We start from the raw sequence: 20,959 nt of genomic DNA on the forward strand, positions 1-20,959 counted from the left end.
GGAAGCGCTGTGCACTGTTGTATCATGTGACCAACTGGTTTAAACAGCTGAGCGATATAGCACTGCCGTGGTGAGTGACAAACTTGGAATTGATTATTTTACTTGTCCTCTTGAAAAACGCCTTTACTGGTGTAAAAACGCTACACACTGCTGCTGCTTGAAAGCGGCTACAATACTCTACTATTATCCCACATAACAATAATGAGTCAGAATGACCGTAGTAATGTCACAGTCCAAACGAACGGCACGGTGCAGGCTGAAGAAAGGGATAACGAGTCTACACCTTTACTGGGAAGTGTAAGTATTCCACTGTTGTATATTATACACCATAGAAGCATTGTGATTTCGCAGGAGTACCAAATTGTGATTGATTGATTAAAAAATGTAGCTATTCCTTTTCCGTCTTGAATTGACATTCGTTTTCATTCTGTATAATATGCTTCATACAGTTCAGTATTTCCTAATTTCATAGATATAATATGTATTATGTAAGCATGGGAAGACATAAAGAACATGAATCACAGCTACATTCGTTTTACATGATAAGCTGTCAATTCGTAATATCAGCTTTTTTTCAGATGCACTTTGTCAGGCACGTGATTGTCCTGTAAATGCAGTACAATGTAGCTACTGCTTAATCAGCAGGCTTTTATACGAGTCTGTTGTAATCAGTGCCATGTGTTAAGTTGTAGATTGACGTTTCTAGTGCATTGATGTCAGCATTTCCTTGGAAGTCTGCGGTTCTGTGATTTTTGTATTTTCCTCAACAGTGTGCAAATTATTTCTACCAATTCTGGTTCTCGGGTGGACCTTAACATAAGGTCCTCTAATATTACTGTACAACTTATTATTTATTCCTCAAACCCATTCTGGCAGCTGCATATGAACTCATGAATTTTGGACTGAGAGTCTTATCCAGGAGCTTTGTTGCAGACCCAGTGAAGAGAAACTGAAAGCCAAAATCATATTATAAAATCTTGTGCTATCTTGTCCTGTTGTGGTAACTATGTGAAAGTGTTTTTTTTATTATTACTACTAAAGGCAAATATCTGCGTAACATAGCTACTCAAAACTATGACTCCATTATAGTTTGAATACACACACTAAACTAGCCCGTCACTACAGCTAAGATGACCGCACCTATCCTTTCAATGCCTAATTGCATTTTATAGTCATGTAGGCTATAGGCTACTTTCTGCTATATGTTAGATAATCATGATGTAGATTATGGGTAGGCCTACTTGTCCAGAATCATTATTGTTCAAAATATTTTTTACTTGTCTAATTATTGAAACATATTTTCAACCAAAAAGTAGTTTTAACTAAATAGAGGCATAGTCTTTCCAATGGTTGTTCAGAGATGACAGTTCCAATTTATGTTTGAAATCTAAAACTGAGGAACCAGTTGTAATGCCGAGATACTGAAGGAGAGACAAGGACATTTATTTGAAAGGTGAGGAGGGGGTGCATTTTCTCCTCTGTTATTAAATCTCTTGCCAGGTCCCCTTTAGCGCACAGCGTTGTGCCAGCTAGGCTACACGTGTGCTGTACCGTGCGTTGGCGACCTTGCCCCAAGGGTATCGGTGCACTGTGTCAGCATTCTCCCCTGGTGTCACCCCCAGCATCCCTCCGCAGTACTGGCCTTTGTGGCCTCGCCAGATTACCGCTGGCTTTCAGGGGGGGGAAGTGATGTGCTTCATGCAGATTTGGAACTTCAAACAATAGGATGAGAGGTGATTAATCAGCGCTCCCTGAACCTGAATGTTGGAGACGCGTGTTCAGCTGGAGCCCAGCAGGGAGGTGGCTTCTCTCTTTGGTGTGTAACCAGGGATTATTCGGCTAGTACACCTTCCCTGCATGGATGCACAAGTGACATGTCATGAAGTGAAAAATAAATAATTTTAAAATAAAACATTTTTAAAAGTATTTAACGTTTTACACATTTAGCTTGTTAAAGTGTTTAACATGGTGGTTTAAAAATGTTGTACACGCTCACACGCAGCTATTAAACAATAGCCTAATGTAATAAATGTAAATTACCTTTTAATTTGCTGAAATGAAGCTCTAATTAAAGAGCTTTTAATAAAAACTTTAATTATTTTAAAGGTAGAGAAAACACAGAATTGTAAGTAAAAGTTCAAGTATACATACTAACCCGCCCCCCAGGAGAGAAATTGAAGAATCATTTGATCAATTGTGTCATTCATCATTCAGAAGCTATTGGGGTGGAGTGTTCCACAGGACACATTAGTATTCCCGGTAACTGGTTATATTCCATATCTGATGTGTCAAATAATGATAAAGGAGTTCATGCCTTAAGCGTTTTAAGATAATACGTTAGATTAATGCTTAAACTTTGTCAGCCCTTTATATATGGGTGTGTGAGTATGCGACTCTGTGTGTGCCTGCAAAAATGTACTTGTAGAATTGCACTGAATTGTTTAAACATCACCTCTGTGTTCTATACCCCTGTGCTTTACTGTCAATTTGCCCAGTGCCAATTCCCAGCAAGGCTGAATATTAGATCAAAGCCCATTGTTTTTGTGAGTAATGTACATAGCAGATGGTTCGCCCCTTGCCAGTTTCAGCATTCTGTCCAGGAGAACGACTGTCCACATTATTCCCAGGAAATTACCCTCTTTTTTTCCTGAAGAAGTCGATGCCCTGAATCTTTAACCCTTTGCAAACCATGGAGTCTCGCTGAGATTAGCCTAATAAAGCAGAACGATAACTTTAAAAAAAGATTAAGAAACCTAGCCATCCATTTCAGAATGTCTCCAGAGGTCAGTAAAAATAATAAAGCCATGACGTTCAGGAACACAGGCTCCTCCCCTCGTGTTCCTTTCAGCCAATGCAGCCGCAGCCCCAGACATGCATCACAGATGGGGCCGCTGCCCTTTTCATTAATTGCGAGTTTGCTCACCCACTTTCAGAATTTTGCGCCGCGCATTGACAATTCGTTTGGCCCAAGCGAATGCGTTGCCCGGCTATCGAAATGCAAAGGCTCCCTTTTAATTAAAGCGTCCTCTGCACGTACAAACGATTTATTAGCAGAGGAGCGCTACTTCCCTGACGCATTCCGCCGCTGTATATTTAGCCCCTCTTTATTAATGCGCATCCTATTCTGCCCTTCTGGAGACTTGACTTTTCTTTGATGTTATTATCGGCTTTCGGACCGGGAGCGCCATCGGGTGGGCGTGCGTGGATCGGATGGCCGCCTAATGAGGCTCCAAAGCCCGGTGATCTCCATCCTAGCCAGGAACGACGCGGCCTTAGCTGGAACCGACCCGGATATCTCCTATTAGTGCGGGAGACGCAGAACCAAATCCTTCCCAGCTCATGCAGCTGTCCTGGAGGCTAAGCTTATGTCCTTTGCTTTACATCCATCACGGTTAGCGTGTCCTCTTCCAGAAAGAGCTCTGCACCCAAATACAGTGCTTCCATATGACATAGTGCCATTCATAATGTTTGGGCATAGACCCATCATTTATTTATTTGCATCTGTACTCCACAATTTGAGATTTGTAATAAAATAAATCATTTGTTGTTAAAGTGCGTATTGTCATTTTTGTAGAACTTCAAGCCAGAAATGACATTTTTTTTTTAATGGATCAATAATGTATATATTTTTTCTGGCCATATTTCTAGTGAAGATATGTTTGAGTGTTGCCAAATCATACAGCACAAATCATGGAGGTCTAGTGTACATATGCAGCTTCTTGTTCCAACCCATTGTCCTGAATTAGTTTTCTAAATGTCTTGATATGCCAGTGCTGATTCGCTCCTGAGATCAGGCCGCAGTAAAATGTTTATGATACCTGAGTGGTCTGCAGCTATCCAGTGGGGCATACAGCCGTGGAGAACATCAGTGTTGCTGTCAGGAGTACAACAATGCTAGGCCAGATATGACTAACCTAATGAATTCATTAGAAGCACGTAGAGTTTGATCCTCCCTGTGCTCCCTGGTGCAGCCCAAAGTCTTCTTGACCCCTGTCTCTCCTGTGTGTGCAGGCTACAGGGACACAGGAGCCCACCGGGGCCTCCTTCTCCTCCTCCGTGTTCAACCTGATGAACGCCATCATGGGGAGCGGGATTCTGGGCCTGGCCTACGCCATGGCCAACACCGGCATCCTGGGCTTCTGGTGAGTGTGTGAGAGAAGATGTGAGTGTTCATGGCTATGGATAACTGGTGCTTTATGTGAGTTGTACCTGATCTGGCATGTGTTATGCAGTTGCTCAATGACCAGTTCGATATGCATTTTTCTGTACGTCACTTTGGATAAAAGCATCTAAATGTGATGTAATTTTCCATGGCTAATACTGCCATCTTTTGCTTCTTGTGAGAATATGAGAGACATGTCTGAATTGGCACACTTGTCTACTATTGAGTATACATGTTGCCTACTCAATAGTAGAGAGCTGTGCATGTGATGTGACCGCATTCCCCTGTGCTCTGTCAGGGGCCTCTCGATTGGCCCGGGACATAGCAGAGTAATGCACGGTGCAAACAACCCACTTGCGTCAGCGTTGTGCGTGTTATGAGTATGCTAAGTTCAGCTCACCTTGCACACAAACCACAAACTGACATTATGAATGTGAGAAGCATTAGAAACCCCTCTGCTACGAGTTCTGTCTCTGTGAAGTGTCACTGTGTACCATCCTGCTTACCGCTGCAGAAGAGAAATTCAGTTCTCTGATCTATGTACTCTGCCTTTTGCATCAAAACTGTACACTTGGCACATTCTACATTGTTCCAGCCGTGTACATATTCTTCCTGTTCCTGCGGAATCAACTCTTAAGCAAAACCTATTTATCATACGGCTGAACAAACGGACACAAGCAGGCATGTGATTGTTTAAGTCAACCCTTAAGTGTACATGGTCTTCCTCATTACAGTGTGCTCCTCCTGCTGGTCTCTGGTCTCGCCTCCTACTCCATTCACCTCCTCCTGAAGCTGTGTGATCAGACGGGTAAGCCCCACAGGAGCCTGCCCCCCCCCCCCCCCTGGACGAAGCTCCTACATCTCTCCTTAGTGGAGGCTCGTGTACATAAAACTGTCAGCCCTGGGCTGGGCCTCCGCCCTGCTTCACTACTAATGTGAAGATCAATCACACGGATGCATTCAGAGACTCACTGATGTCACTCTCAGTATAAATCTGTCAGAATGCTCATTTAAGCATTGCTACTGGCAGCCTTAATGTCGGTTTCATTTGTTGACCCAGTGTTGTTTGGTTAAATGCTTTCATCAATTTATTATGAGGCCGTATTAGCCTTGGGGTGTTACTGTAGTTGTGAAGTCTTCACTTAAGCATGACGCTACCAAGTTTTGACACTGAAGGCAACATGAAAGGTTTGTGTCATGGAAATAAAGTGATTGTGTTTGAAAGATGTAATGCAAGGAATGGAAGCGTTGGTCTGCTAAATGCTAACACTCCTGTTGCTTTATTCCCTCTTCATTTTTTTGGGTATTGGCTCAGGTTGCTGCCCCCCTTCCTCTTTGTCTGGCTAGAGTAGTAGACTAGAGTTTTGGGGGTGGGGGGGGGGGGGGTACAAATTGGGCAGGGTGGGGGAGGAGTATATTTATCCAGCTGCCACAGTACCCACAGTTTGCTGGTCCTCTCATAACGTTGTGTTGTGGCCATGTGACCTGTTCTTCCACTATACCACTCTCACCACTCATCACATTCATACTCTAATGCCTCTGTTCCACAGCGTGGTTGTGTCTGTTCTGGCAATCTCCCGACCTCTCATGTCCAGCAGCAATGGCCAGTGAATGCAGCTGGCCGAAGCCCAATTAGAGATGGTGCAGTCTGGCATGCACTGCAGCTCCTTATGAATTGGCGAAGTATTTATTTTCCTGTTGGCTCATGGAAGGTCTGGAGCACTGGTTTTCACATTAGCGTGTAGCGTCTGGCTGGCATGCTTGGCCCACCACATTTGCGGCCAATATGACACACCGAAGACCCATCCCAGATTGCGTCATAGCTCTCTTTAGCTATCTTTTTTCTTTGTTTATTCAGATGTCTTTTTGCCATAATAATGTTACACATATAGCTGTGTAAAGGTACCTTCTGCTGGTGTTACACAATGTTACAATGGTTTACAATGTGCTGCTGCAACACAAATGTTAGTTTGAGGTTAACACTTCACTGATATAAACACGTCTTTGTAACGCAATTCTTGAGACTAACACTTGTCCGCTTCGGTACGTTGCTATGGATAAGATCATCTGCTCAGAGATTGTAGTGTGATGTGATGTAAATGGAGTGTTGTCCCAGCAGGATAACATGCAGTATAGTTTTGTAAAGACATTCGTCCCTGCATGTGAGCGAGATCAGGGATTCCAGCAGTGATATCACGGTGCTTTCTTCCACAGCCATCACGTCTTATGAGGGCCTGGGTTTCCAGGCATTTCAGAAGCCTGGTAAAGTAAGTCTTTGTCATCAACGTCACACGTTTACCATGATTTTACCGGACACATTTCAGCTTTATAAGGTCTATTCTTTAACAAAAATAAATATTGAGACGTTTCTCTTGTTTTTCAGATTATGGTTGCCAGCACCATTGTCATTCAGAACACTGGAGGTAAGGTCTCAAATCCGAAAAACTTTTTAATGATATTGTGTGTAAAAGTTAGCTTGCCTTCAGTAAGTTTGAATTGAGCGTTCGCAGTTGGACCTCTTTAATAGTTATGTAGGACATAGTGTGCAAGAAAATGCTAAAAGTAGCATTTCAGGTTGAGTCCATATTGTAACCGAGAACTGTGAAATGTATTTGCAGTAAATTTCTCCTCCTCGTAAGCCTTTTGTTTGAGTCTCTGATTGTACCCCGAACAGTGACCCACTTTAAGCCGCTCCAAAACCCTGCTGTTTCCTGCTGAAAGACACCGACCCTGATCCCAGGGTTGGTGTATATTTGCGGATGCCTCCCCCTGTCTGACTGCAGAGGGAGTGGCGGCACCTCCATGCGCCCCCGCTGGTGTCCGAGCGCGCTCCCTTAGCCTAGCGTGCTCCTCCCAAAACTGCACACATCTGGCCTGGCCTCCATGCCAAGAGCTCCTTCTGTATTTAGTCCCACAAACCCGGGCTTCCCCCCCCCCTCCCCGCTCCTGTCATCCTGGGCTAAATCACACTGACGTGCCAAACCCTCTGGATGGCATGTCTGCTTGTGGATTCATGGGGTTTTCTTTTGCGGCTCACTTGACCTTGGCGCTTACAGAAGTCCTTGTCAGCTGAGACTTGGATATTGGGATATCGCCCCCCCCCCCCCCCCCCAGTCTTATGGGACCCTTCAGTGCTTTACCCCGCACCCTTCCTGAGTGACAGATTTGCCATAAAGATCGCATGCCCCCCCCCCCCCCCCCCCCCCCTCACATGCACTGATATGTGACCCCCCAGTATTGATCATCGAGGCGTATCCCCAGTGATTACTCTCCTAATACACCGCCTCTCTTCCTTCCTGTTGTCGTCATCGCTGCTGGGGGAATTTTACTTCCTAATCCTGTGATGTGGTGTCATTAGCGGTGGAAAGCCGGCTGGTGGGGGCGCACGGTGTGTGTGTGTGTGGGGGGGGGGGGGGGGGGGGGGGGGGTTGGGGTATTGGGGGGCCGCCCTCGGAGTCTTCCCGCCCAGACCCTGGGCTTTCAGCTGGCACGCAATTAGCCCACGTTGAGTAAATACTCATTAGCTCTGCCAAAAAGCTGATGAGCCAATTGACCTTAATTACAGTGTGGCCTGGAGCAAGCTTCTCTTTTTGATGAAGTCAGGCTAGCCCTGCCATGTGCTAAGTATGCCCCTTCTGTCTGTCTGCAGGGCATAGGCACGTTCTGTTACTTTCGTTTTGGGTCCTTGGGGTACTGTGATTGTTTGTATTCTTATTATTATAATAATTATTATTCATTTTATTTTTTCAATGATCTTTCCTTTCACGCTCAATGACCATGTCTAAAATATGTAAGTACTGTGGTAGTATATGTGTGTGTGTGTTTGTTTTAAGGGTGTTAACCCGCTGCATGACAAACACTAATAAATGTGTGTTTTGATGATGTGAAAACCGATGTGCCCTGTTGGTTGTAATGCACTAGTAACTAGAAATGTTTTGTTTGGACTTGTCTTTGGTGTGTGTGTGTGTGTGTTGATGAAACTGGAGTGGACATTCTGATTGTATCACCGCATGCACATGATCTCAACTAGACTGTGCAGTTTATTGTGATCTTGAGTTGAGCATTTCTAGTGCAGTGAGGCAGGAATTTATAGTTATAATGCATAATGGTCCCTACAGTTTGGGCATCTTGCATGTCCCCTCAGGATCTTCGGTAGGTTAAGCCAGTGGGAGGTCCCATGTTATTATGCTAATGAAGTGTCACATGGACACACCTGGTTATCTCTCTTGCTCGGGGGCCTGAGAGATCCTCAAATTTGGATGCTGCCAAGATGTAATCATTGGAGGGGTGGGGTGGAATGGAATATGAACATATTTTCCAAAATTGTACAAACTGGGAAGTGAATTCCTTCAGAGAGCAGGGGGAGAGAGAGAACACTGACTCTGGACGAGCGGACGTCCAGAAAATAAGACGTGTCTGCAGTTTCCCCTCCCGCTCTCCCCGTCCCTCCTGGGGGCAGGGGTTGGCTGGAAGAATTTTAAAATGAAAACAATTACAGGCACACCAGGATTAAAGTCCAGGTTGTTGTTTTTTTTTAAAGGGGGGGGTGGAGAGAAGCAGGGCCCCAGGGCAGACTCCACACAGCTGCCCCCCCCCCTCCCCAAAACACTGGCACTTCTCACTACAAAGAAGTGAATATTTCCTTCCAGGCTGACCCGCCAACTGCTTCTCATTGAGCCTTGCTGTAGGTAGCAGTCAGTTTACATTAGGGGGCTGTTCTAGCCCGGGCTGGTCAGTGCGCCCCTCTGCCTCTCCGCGCCCGGGCTGCCTCTTTCCTGCCTGTCTTTGTGGGGCCTGCCTAGCCCACAGGATGTGCTCCAAAGCCCCTCTGATCAAATTTCACTGGGGTGGGGGTGGGGGTGGGGGGAGGGTGGTTGATGGAAAAGAAGTCATGCGTATTCTCATTTCCATAGCATGAGGGGAAAAATACCTGGATTAATGTCAAGGAGCGTTGTGTTTTATTAGTATTTCTCTCTCTCTCCCGCCCGCTCGAATCGAGGAGGGGGGTTTAAGTCCCGGATTTGAGGCATCCGGCTAATGCCTGCAATTTAATACGCTGGGCTTTACTGCACATTTCCCCCTGGTTTGCTGACCAGTGCTGTCACTGTTTAAAAAAAAGAAAAAAGAAAAAAAAGAACCAGGGCCTTGTAAAAGCTTGTTTATTTTTTGCAGTATGCTGTTGTCGTTTCCAAGGAGACCAAGGTCGCCCCGGCAACTGCATGATGTCAATGCACGTACTTGTGTGTGTGTGTGTGTGTGTGTGTGTGTGTGTGTGTGTTCTTTCTCTTCATGTGATTTTTCTCTTTGTTTCCCCTTTCCAGCCATGTCATCCTACATGTTCATCATTAAGACAGAACTTCCTGCTGCCATTTCCAGCTTCCTGAGTCCAGAGCCTTCTGGGTAATTCCTGTAGAAGTTGTGCAGCCTTCTCATCCCTGTCAAGCCTGCATTAAGCAGCACCTATAACACCATTTACACGTACCTTCCTATTTGGTAAACCCCATTTACATGAGGGAAAGTTAGCCTTGAGTAACTAGCATGGTATAGTTGTAAAACTGTCCCTGCAAAGGAATTTCTTGTGGTTGAGATATTCCTGTGCCTGTGCTGTCTGAAAGTTTCCTTCCACAGAGAATTTCTGGTTGGGGGAAATGGAACTTTTTTTATTTTTATTTTTTTATGAGGTCACAGCAGCCATATCCAATCCGACATCTTTGATTCATGGCGAGTTTCGAAATATGTGATGGAAATATCAGAGAGAAAACCACTCTTCACCACTAAACCCCATCATCATGCTCTTTTTAACCAGGATCAGTCTAAAGCTTTAAAGTCTGGTGGTACACAGTGTGGAACGGCGATGGCGGAAATGTACGTCTGAGGGAAAACATCGACTGCCTTCATCGGCACGAGTCCCTCTTATTTTTCCTCCCTGTGGCAGATTTCTTAGCTGAAAGTCTCATTCCTAGAATTGAACTGCCATTATCCCTTTGTTGCTATACTGATTTAGCCAGAGCAGGGCCTGCTCAGCCCGATCTGTCAGAGCATCTCCACACAGCTGCTCTGCATTAGGAGCGCACTAAATCTTTTGCACATGTTCCTCAATCAAAACGATACAACTTTATATCAGTTTTGCCATTATAATTGTCGCTTATGACAACCGTTTTGTTAATGAGATCTTGGGCGCGTAGATTGCCACTCAAGCCCTTAATAGTTTTCGGATTTGTGAAACCACAAGGGTCTCCTTTGGGCACTCATTAATCCCGGGACAGCGATTTTTATTCGTTTATTTTTTTCTGGGTGTTTAGGCCCAGATGAGACGCTGTTTGACAGCAGGTCCCGAGCTGTTTATTCACTCCGTTATTGTGTGGGCAGGAGAAGACTTGTAATGTGGTCTCTCGCAGACAGTGGTCATATGAGGTCTAGGGTGAGAGGCATTTCACACTACTGTCATACCTGACCTGCTGCAGCTTTCCCCAGCTGTGTCCTGGACCGTTTTATTGTACCTTGGGCTGTGCTCTTTATTGCATTTCTTCTCAAGCTTTCTGACCGGGGGAGGCTTCGAGTCTGCCAAACGCATCGAAAACGTTTTATAGTCGGTCTCAAAAGTTGAGGAATCGGTGCCGTTTTAAGCCACATCGAGAGGTTGAAGTTCAGCTGAACCTTGAATGGCTTTTCAAGAAAAGTGTTAAACTAGGCCTTGCTGACCGAGTAAAAATCAACGGGCGACTCGAATGTGCACCGTGGGTCTCGACTTCATTCTTGCCGATCCGCAAAACTCTTGGCTTGGCCGCCGCAGTCGGCGAGCTTTGCTTGGGCCTTGTCGGGTCGCTCTGTGAAATGCGCGGTGTTTCATATTTCATTTCTGAATCGGCCATTACGCGGCGCAGCCTGCTGTGGTGGGTCCTGATCCACGGGGTTGCTGAGGGAGATTTCTCCCAGATCCCCGTGTGATTAGAGGATTGCCGACTGTGGAATCGGAAGCGGTTCGGTTTGTCAGACCTTGTAGCGTGCGAAATTGTTTTTATTTCCTTGGCTTGGGCAGTGTTGTCAAGCGAGGCGAACGTATAGGACGTCATGTAGTGAGCCAGCCGGGAGAGATTTATTTATATTTGTGTATTTATTTGTTGATTTATAAAGAATGCGTTATCCCTTCTTGGAATGTTCGGCAACACTAGAGAGCTACATTGCTTCTTTGTCAATGTTATTTTGATGTGGAATGTGCTTTTCCAAGGCAGGCAAAAGACAGTGTCAAGCTGCAGTTTATAATAAAAGTGCATTGGCAACAGGAGCTTTTCAGACTCTATTGATTTCTGTTAGTTATTTCATTTTAGGCGAGGCTCGCTGTGCATTTCTCACCCTTCAGAGAGTGCAGGGGTCAGGGGGGCTGAGGAGGATTGAGATTGAAAGGAGTGAAGGCCTCTTCAGTGGGTTCTTTGCAGAGCTGAAAGCTTTAGTTCTCCATTGCCCAGTGTGTTACAAATCAATTCATTGTATGTCATCTTTCATGATAGCCAATCATTAAACTGGTGTGGTGATTTTTTAATAATTATCTTTTTTTTTTTTTTTTTTGTACTTGTATATTTATTTTCAAAAACATTTTTGACATCATGTTGCTTTCCAGAGTGCCTTGCACAGCTTACATTCTTTTTTTCATATAATCCCTTTATGCAGCTGGTAATTTACTGAAGCAGTTCATGTTCCTTGATCAAAGATATGATGGCAGTTCCTCACCTAGGAATTGTGAACGTTCAACATTGGAACCAAGCCAACCCAGTTTCCTAGTTTCTAACTTGACTTTTGCAGTTTTGACAACTGGCAGTTTACTGAAGCAAGGTCACCTTGCTCATGGGTACAACAGCAGTACCATACCTGGGACCCAAATTTGGGTCCCAGCAGTTACGAGGCTGTTTCTTTTTCTTTCTTTCATTTGATTTATTTTTCATCCATTATGTTACTCAGCCACACACATAATGCAGGCATAGTGACACCTAGTTTGACTCGTTTTGCTTCTATTTGACAATAATGCAGAGAAGCCAGTATGTGCATGCGGGTAAGCGAACGGATGTGCTCCAGTGTCCAGGTCTGGCTGCATTATACACAACAATCATTTTCAAACGCTACCTCGAGGCGACGCGATGCCTCCGCGCTGCTCGAGTTTGAAACTGAGTCTTGCCCATGCTCGCAGCGGACGCGGTATTCGGTGTCAAGAAAAGGAAAGTCCAGAATAAGATTAACGACATGCCGGTGGCAGCCGGAGAGCTGATACTGCGGGCTAATATAGTAACACAGAAGCTGTGAAGCTGCCAGACAGGGGTCACTTTGTTTAGTGATGATGTCGGAGCAGGTGCTGCCCGTGCACCGAGCCAAATAAACAGCCCCCCCCTCGCCGCCCTCATCCCTTCCCTCTCCAGCATGCCTTCCACATGTGTCACCCCTGCCATTCCTCGGGCCCTGGAATAAATCGCTCCGCTGTTCGTTCCACTGCAAGGAAAATATTATTCGGCATCTGATGCATATCTGACCGAGCCCCTTCATTTGGCGGTATTAAGCTGTTTGCACGTGAATTGCATAATTGTTATGGTTTGTGAGTAAAGCTCTTAATTTATAACACATGATGAACTGTCTCGCTGCATTTAGGCACGAAATGAAGACAAATTTCCCCCGAGTCGGCCTGCTTTGGGTTAGAGCGGCCGCAGGCGCGAAGGGGAGAATTCCTCCTCATTGGTCACACTGCTGCGGGGTGACGGTGGGGGTGGGGGGTGGTTTGTTGGGCGGGGGCGGCAGTGGCGGTGGCGGGGGTAGTTAAACGCAGAACTGAGGACAGAAAGAGTGGAGGGGGATTGGAATGAAGTTTTCCTTCTCTATTCAGGCGGGGCTGTGTTTTGTTTCTCATATAGAAATGACTGAAGCTGTTCCCACTCCACTGTTATTATGCGCAGTATGAGTTAGCATAAGAAGTTTGAGGGGCTCTCCAGACTATACGGTGGCATTTCCGTTGGCTGCTTAGGACTTCTAATGGTTAATGCAGCTTTCCTATGTTACATTTTGTATGGGAAAATATAATTGCTATGACTGTTAAGATGATCTACATGTCTGTGTCAAACCACATTCTCTCTCTTTCACTCACTCTACTCTCTTCCTCTTTCTCCATCTGTAATCTTCTCGCTCTTCACATCTCTCTCTCTATCTCTATCTCCCTATCGCTCTGTAGAAACCCCTGGTACCTGCAAGGTGGGGTCCTGCTGCTGCTGGTGATGGTCTGTGTGGTGCTGCCCCTGGCAATGCTGCCAAAGATTGGTGAGTGGCTGTGCCTGGTCCAGCACTGTGCGAGAGAAGACCTCCGGGCCTGCCCGTGTCACCACTGCTCTCTCTCACTCCAGGGTTCCTGGGCTACACTAGCAGCATTGCCTTCCTCTTCATGCTGTTCTTCACCACCGTGGTGAGTTCAGTGCAGTCCAGTGCAGTCCAGTCCACTCCAGTCCACTCTTACAGTTGTTTGTGCTTGTTTTTTCCTTCCTCCACACTGTGACTTCCCCCACCTTATTTTCATGGCTACCTTCTCTTCTAGGTTGTCATCAAGAAATGGTCTATCCCCTGCCCCCTCCCACAGAACAACACTGTGACTGCATCTCAGGTGACCACAAAAATGTTGATGTGATGTGTAGAGTGGTTAACTATCCATTTACTGCGCTGTTGGAAATGGGGCTGGCTGTCTGCATGCAAACGCCATCCCAATTTGTCAGTGGCAAGTGTGATGGGTGTTTTATGGAATCGGGTTAGTGAGGTGGTTACGGTTTAGATGAGTGACACAGTGCTTCATTGAGTCCATTAACTCTGATGGACTCATTTAAACTAATTTAATGGAGTTAAATTAACACATTTTTGTGTGTTTAGATCATAGGGACATGTTTATGGTTTACGGCGCAATGATGTGGTTGGTTTAAACCGCAGTGATCTGGTTGTATTTTAGACCGCAGTGACTCGGTTCTAGCTTTGACCGCAGTCATGGGTGCCAGTCATCTCGGGGAGGAAGCATCTGTCCTGGCCAATGACAGGATGTAACCTTTGACCTTGCGGGACCAGTTGGGAGCGCACTTTGCAGGCTTTCAAGCCCGTCTGAAGCACCCACTGCAGAGCTCTTGATCTCAGAGTTCTTCTGAAGTGCCAACTGTTGACCCCCCATCTCCAGTTGGAGAGCAGTCCGTTAGGCAGGAGGCAGAGATATCCTCGGCCATGAAGAGAACAGTGTCAACGCCACACTTCCCTGAGATGTTTCTGGTTTCTTTGGAGGGGGGGATTGGGGGGTGGTGGTGGGAATAGAGGAACTGGACTTGATGTTCAATTGCTATGGATAACTGATGATTTATGTGAATAGTACCTTATCTGTCCTGTGTTCTATAGTTGCTCAATGAACTTTGGTATGCACTCATTGTACTTGCTTTGGATAAAATGTCTGCCAAACAAATGTAATGTAATGTAATGTAGCTGTGGTTCCGAACCCTGGTCCTGGGTATATCATGTGTATGGTTTTAATTGCTGCTAAGCTCGGTTCATCCGGATTGGTCAATTATTTGCCCTTTCATTAGCATAGACCTGTTGACTGGTATAAGAAGTCAATATTTCAGACCATTATTTTAGCTCAATTAAATGTAAAGAATTGGAGTTTAAGCTCGGGACACAGAGTGTTGATCAGGACCAGGCCACGGGAGCTCCACTCTGATGACTCGGCATGTAACGCTCCGTTCTCCTACTTCTGCTTTTTCCAGTCCAACAATTCCACCGACCCAGAATGCATTCCCAAACTCTTTGTCATTTCCAGTAAGGTAAGCTCATGTCGTTTCCCCCCCCCCCAATACACAGTTTTCCAATAGCGGGTGAGTTATTGGAAACGCTGCCTTCCCAAGGGAAAGTCGGAAGACTTCTTACGAGGAGCCATTCGTCACCGCTGGTGTTATTTTTATTCATTTGTCAGATGTCTGTATCCAGGGCAGCCTGGGATCAGCGGCTTAAGAACAGCGTGCGATCTAGTCCTGCACGGTCTGTACTCCTGAAAGCCTTTACCGGTGACATTTCTCAAACACGTAGTCCAGGATTGTGCAGAGTAAGGAACTGCATGTACCCAGTGCTGTGCCATATATGTATTCGCTGTGTGCAGGCAGGCCATTGCAGTGCAGTTTAGTCTCCATGTATCTTGGTGCCATTGGCTTCCATGGTGTTATAGGCTTCAGAACAGCAATCGTGATTACTCATTGATTGTACAAACTGGAAGCTCTTTAACCCACCATGATTAATGGCAAAATAATAAAGGTCACCAAGTTATTTAAACTTTTTATATTTTTTGTCCCGTTGGCAAATGCATTTCCCTTTATTCACTGTTTAGATAGGGAATGGTTAGGAATAGTCACACTTCTGAAAATGTTTCTTTGAATGTCATTCATCTTTGTTTAGATTTCCTTGGGATATTTGAACAGTAATATTTACAGACTTCTTTTCCTGACCCAAGTGTGGTATATCAACACCATCTTATTACGCCTTCATACTTCATGCATACTCCATATTTAAAAAGACTGACTTTGTTTGAAGTAATAATATACAGCTTAAGAGTATAAATGTAACACTTGACTTCGTAATAAAAGATGGGAAATGTGTTTTCCAGAGTGCCTATGCTATCCCCACCATGGCCTACTCCTTCCTGTGCCACACTGCTGTGCTGCCCATCTACTGTGAATTGCATCGGTCAGTGTGCATCTCTCCACATGTATAGTTCTGTCACTTATTCTGCTGTGATTGGTTGATTTGCATATTGTCTAATGGTTTTACCACATTCCGATACTAGAGACTAGCTACCACAGGAAACTAAGTTCACCTGACTCTTTACATGTACTGCTTGTGGGTTGTCATGAGTTGACACTGTGCTGGACTCCATTTTGTGTTTTAGACCCACTAAGAAAAAGATGCAGAATGTCGCCAATGTGGGGATCTCACTGAGTTTCCTCCTCTATCTGGTCTCCGCACTGTTCGGCTACCTCACCTTCTATGGTAAGAAAGCTGTGAGATTTCACTGTGTCGGGCCTTCATGCTGGCTTATGAATGCATTGCTGCCAGCTCTGACAAGCCTTCATGTTTGTATGAAAGAATGACACTTGCACACTTGATAAAACGGTCCAAGATTAAAGTCTGAATCCAGCAACAGTGTTATAACACCATTCATATAACCTTGAACCATCAGAGGCCTTGGTGTTTGGTTAGCGGAGGCTTTTGGAGGAAACCTCTTCACCCCGTTTTTGATTGACAGGGCACGTGGACTCAGAGCTGTTGCTCGGATACGGCCATTACCTGCCTCGCGACGAGCTGGTGATGTCTGTCCGTCTGGCCATCCTGCTGGCCGTGGTGCTGACCGTACCGCTCATCCACTTTCCCGTGAGTCAACCCCGGCCTCCATCAGCTCAAAACCCCTCCAGATCTCCCTCTGCCAACCAGCAGTGTATTGTCCTGCCACTAGAGGGGCAGCTGGTGCACCCTCACCCTCCGTTAGCACACAGCTACGCTCGTCCTAGTTTCCATACTCGGTGAGCGTGTCAGTGTCGGCCTTCTGTTTCTCTTTGTATTCTCTGCCGCACACACTGCGTGTGCCCAAGGCAGTACTTATTCTCTCATTTCCCCCCACGCGTGTTGTCTGCTGGGTCTTACTCATGCTGAAGCCGCTCTCCTCTTCCTGTTAACCACAGCGCTGAAATTCAGCTCGCTCAGCACTGCAGCGGTCTCCATCTCGGCACATCCTTATTAGGGATATTTTTAGCTGTTTTTCTACTTAAGTTCCGGACTTGGCTCGCATTGTGCTTCACTCTGAAGGATGGCCTACATTTCGTTTTTCACAGTTGGAATTCTGCAGTCTTCGAAGGGTTGTTGGGTGTCAGGCTAGGTGGCTCACTTGGTTAAGGCGCCTCGCTGTGGTGCATGGGTGTGCCCCATGGTTTTGGATCGAATCAAAATGGTGCCAGTGTCAACTGTGGCTGTTGGCTGTTGGCACCGGGTGATTGGTGGTTGGATGTTGTGTGATTGTAGTTTGGTAATTGGTGTTGGGTGATTGGTATGGGTGATTGGTGGTTGGATGTTGTGTGATTGTAGTTTGGTGGCTGGTGTTCGGTGGCTGGTGTTGGGTGATTGGTGGTTGGATGTTGTGTGATTGTAGTTTGGTGGTTGGTGTTCGGTGGCTGGTGTTGGGTGTTGGGTGATTGGTGGTTGGATGTTGTGTGATTGTAGTTTGGTGGCTGGTGTTCGGTGGCTGGTGTTGGGTGATTGGTATGGGTGATTGGTGGTTGGATGTTGTGTGATTGTAGTTTGGTGGTTGGTGTTGGGTGTATGGTATGGGGTGATGGGTAATGAAAGCAAAGGTGCAGCAGGTGACGCTCCTTCCTCCTTGTTCCAGGCCAGGAAGGCAGCATTAATGCTAATTCGGGGGGACCGGCCTTTCTCCTGGGTCAACCATGTTGCGGTCACCATTGTCCTGCTGGCTGTGGTTCTGCTGCTGGCCATCTACGTCCCAGACATCAGGAATGTGTTTGGGGTGGTGGGTGAGTGATTGCTAAACACTGCCGTGGCTCTGACTTGGACCATTTTGTTGTTTTGTCTGAAAATGATTTATTTTGTTCAACCATTTTACCTGAGCAGATTTTGTATATGACTTAAATACTGAATTTCACAGATTCATATAAAGTAACATTTTGTCTCTCCCAGGGTCGACCACCTCCACCTGTCTCTTATTTGTGTATCCAGGACTCTTCTACCTCCGCATCAGTGAAGACCCCCTCAGATCCCCTCAGGCCATCAGTGTATGTACACAGCTCCCATTCATATTGTCCTGGTCAAAATAACCCCACCACAAGCTCCTACAGCGATCTGTCAAATCCAACATTCGTGGATGTCTTAATGTTTCATTTCATTGATGGTGTTCTTAATCTACTCAATGTGAGCTGTCACTGCCTGCAAAAATGGATGTGAGAACTTCCCTAAAGATGATTCTATCATGTGAAAGCTGTGTCTATGCAGGAGAGTTTCATTTAAGAGGAATGCGTTTGAGGTTTTGAATTTAATTCTGTGTGTCTATGCCAGGGGTGCATAAGAAGTACTATTTCAGGATTTTGCGCCAACGTCTGCTCCTAATTATTTAATTAACTCAATCATACCTTGATCTGACATTTGTAAAAGCACCAGCTGCAGCCTCAGACTGCAAGTGTATCCTAAAGATTTTACTGTGCTCAAGTACAGGAGTGAACCAGATTAGTTTATAGAGCTGCCTGAAAAGTAAAATGAAGGTAGCTGTTTGGAACCAAAACCAGCACTTAGACTGGCCCAACAGGACGGGAGATGCAGTCAGTGTGGTCCAGGTTGCAGTATTAAGTTAAGTGTGTGTCTGCAGTTTGTTCACGGTTACAGTATTAAGTGTGTGTGTGTCTGTGCTGCAGGGTTGATCAGCTGCTGTTCTCTCTCCACAGGCTGTAGCTCTGGTGGTGTTTGGCGTCTTTGTGGGGCTTCTCAGTCTGTGTGTCATCATCGTCACCTGGGCACAGGGTGCCTGACCTAACCGACACTGTGGGGGGGGGCGCGAAGGAGGAGCGTCACTATGGAAACGCACACGAGAGCACGGAATCAACGACTAGAGGGAGGTGTCGCCATCAAACCGGACACCTCAGAGAAGTAGGCGGGACCAGGAGTCATTGCTGCAAAACACTATCTGTACATAGGCCGAGGTAATCACCTTGGGAATTTCTTTCTGAAGCAAGTTTACAGTTTCTGAACTTTTGCAATTGTGTGTCTTCCCACAATCTCAGGATTTAAGGAACTACTATAATGGCTTTAAAACTGTTAAAATCTTTACTGGTGCTATTTTTGTCGGTGGACAAAATATTTTAGAATCAGACATGTGGTCAGAGGAATGTATTATATTGATTGTTATTCGAAAACCAATATTCTGTGCTGCACCATTTATTAAGTTTATAATCAAAATAATTCCTGACAATCGCAGACCAATGCAGTTGTGTATATTTTTAATGAATAATGTTAGTGTCATATTGTTTTTATCTATTCTGCTGCAACAGATGTAATTGGATTTCTGCTGCTGGGAATAATTACTTTGGATTCCAATTATAAGGATGACCATCACTTATGCCTTTTAGAGAATCATATTTCTTTTGACAGCACCACAGTTGTTCCACATATTGTGGTGAAGCCAAGCACTTTTTCAAAGGATTTCTCCTCACAAAAAAATGCCCATTCTTATGTGGTCACACATTAATTACATAGCAGAGCTTGAATGTTGATATAGATGAAGGTTTACAAGCACTCTATGACTGTATATGTGTCCATTTTTTAAAATGTTTAATGTTTATATATTATATATGATCAAAGCATGTCACCAAAGGGAAGTGGTCGTATCACAGTCATGTCAAATAAAAGGGAAAATGTTCACTTTGATTTGCTGCTCTGCTGAGTGAATTTATTATTTACAGAACATGGATGGCCACCACATAATTCAGTGTCTACCACTGATATCCCTCACTGCTATACAACAGGCGCCTAAATGTGTGCGCATGTATGTGTGCCTGTATGTGTTCGTGCATGTGTGTGCGTGCGTGTGCATGTGTTCATGCGCGTATGCGCACGTGCGCATGTATGTGAGTGCGCATGTGTGTGTGTGTGTATGTGCGTGTGCGCGCGTGTGTGTGTGCGTGTGTGTGTGGTGGACAGGCTGGCAGTGATCTTGGCTATTCCCCTGTGAAAGGACTCTCTCTGAAGAGGTAAATTGAAACCAAATGTACTGTACATTTCCAATCGCGATGCTGTTTAGATATTATATCTGAGAGCAGCCTCTGGGGCTTGCACTGCTGGATCCAATATTGGCAATTAGTCAGGGGGAGCGGCATGGCCTGCCTGTGTCTGTCCCACAGGCCCTAAACCTGGAAACAAACATGCCCTCTTCCTGCAGGCCAGTGTGCAATGGGCACACCAGGGATCCAGTACTGTCTCAATGGAGCCCCGTCGGGGTGCTGGAATCCCTATGGAAGACAACTAGCCTTGTCAAAGTTTCTGACTTATTTGTTGAAATATTATTTTAACCGACCATAGTAATTCGGTAACAATTGTTTGTATTTAATGCATTACATGTGCTACATTAGTGCTCCGTGCTTTGCCGCGTTGGTATTTTAAGGCTGAAAACCCAAATTTAAACTGCAAGTGCTGTTTGTATTAGCAGGCGGTGTTGGGTGTAGCTTCATTTCACTGCAGTAGAGACTGTTAATCAAGAGAAGATGATGGTGGAGAATGTTGGACATCAAGGACTGGTCTTGTTACTGCACAGTTCTTGTAGCAGAAGGACATTTAACAGGAGTTTGTTTTTAATGGATCCAGACCAGGCGATGACAAAAAAAGAGGAGATGTGTGTGATATCAAATAATGGCGAAGTTAAACAGATTTGTGGAAGGATTGTAATGCTCAACAGAGCCTGAGCTAAACCAGATACTAGGATCCCCCTGCATCGTGGCTCCAGACCTAACACTGCACAACAATTACAATCAACATACGCCTCCAAGTGTAAAAACCAAGCAAGTCTGATGCAGGTTTTTTCAGTTTTGGTTGGAATACAGTAGAAAACCACCTGTACCTCCAGCCTCCAGGATTTGGACTGGGGAACTGATTTGGACTCGTTGATGCCTTCCTTCCTGCAAAAGAAGTTGGTCTTAACTAGTGTTCTAGTCTTGTAATGAGGCTTAAAATCTTTTTCTTTCTCAAGTAGAAAATATT

At 45.3% G+C, this 20,959-nt stretch overlaps 1 protein-coding gene across 1 annotated transcript; it reads left to right on the forward strand.

Moving 5' to 3' along the window:
- The first annotated feature begins 20 nt into the window (after positions 1-20).
- slc38a6 (solute carrier family 38 member 6) lies at positions 21-19,633 on the forward strand. The gene is made up of 16 exons (XM_061217884.1): positions 21-297; positions 4,012-4,142; positions 4,897-4,970; positions 6,377-6,429; positions 6,546-6,585; positions 9,484-9,562; positions 13,371-13,456; positions 13,540-13,598; positions 13,728-13,793; positions 14,926-14,982; positions 15,816-15,895; positions 16,098-16,198; positions 16,455-16,579; positions 17,589-17,733; positions 17,897-17,991; positions 18,655-19,633. The coding sequence occupies exons 1-16, from the start codon at positions 202-204 to the stop codon at positions 18,736-18,738; spliced, it is 1,371 nt and encodes a 456-aa protein (XP_061073868.1). The 5' UTR covers positions 21-201; the 3' UTR covers positions 18,739-19,633.
- Positions 19,634-20,959: the final 1,326 nt, after the last annotated feature.

Source organism: Conger conger, chromosome 1, assembly GCF_963514075.1.
Source record: "Conger conger chromosome 1, fConCon1.1, whole genome shotgun sequence".
Classification (NCBI taxonomy): domain Eukaryota; kingdom Metazoa; phylum Chordata; class Actinopteri; order Anguilliformes; family Congridae; genus Conger; species Conger conger.

Coding starts and splice junctions, on each gene's coding strand:
- slc38a6 (XM_061217884.1), top strand. CDS start 202: ATGAGTCAGAATGACCGTAGTAATGTCACAGTCCAAACGAACGGCACG. Junction 14,983..15,815: donor TCTTTGTCATTTCCAGTAAG/GTAAGCTCATGT, acceptor TGTGTTTTCCAG/AGTGCCTATGCTATCCCCAC. Junction 15,896..16,097: donor ATCTACTGTGAATTGCATCG/GTCAGTGTGCAT, acceptor TTTGTGTTTTAG/ACCCACTAAGAAAAAGATGC.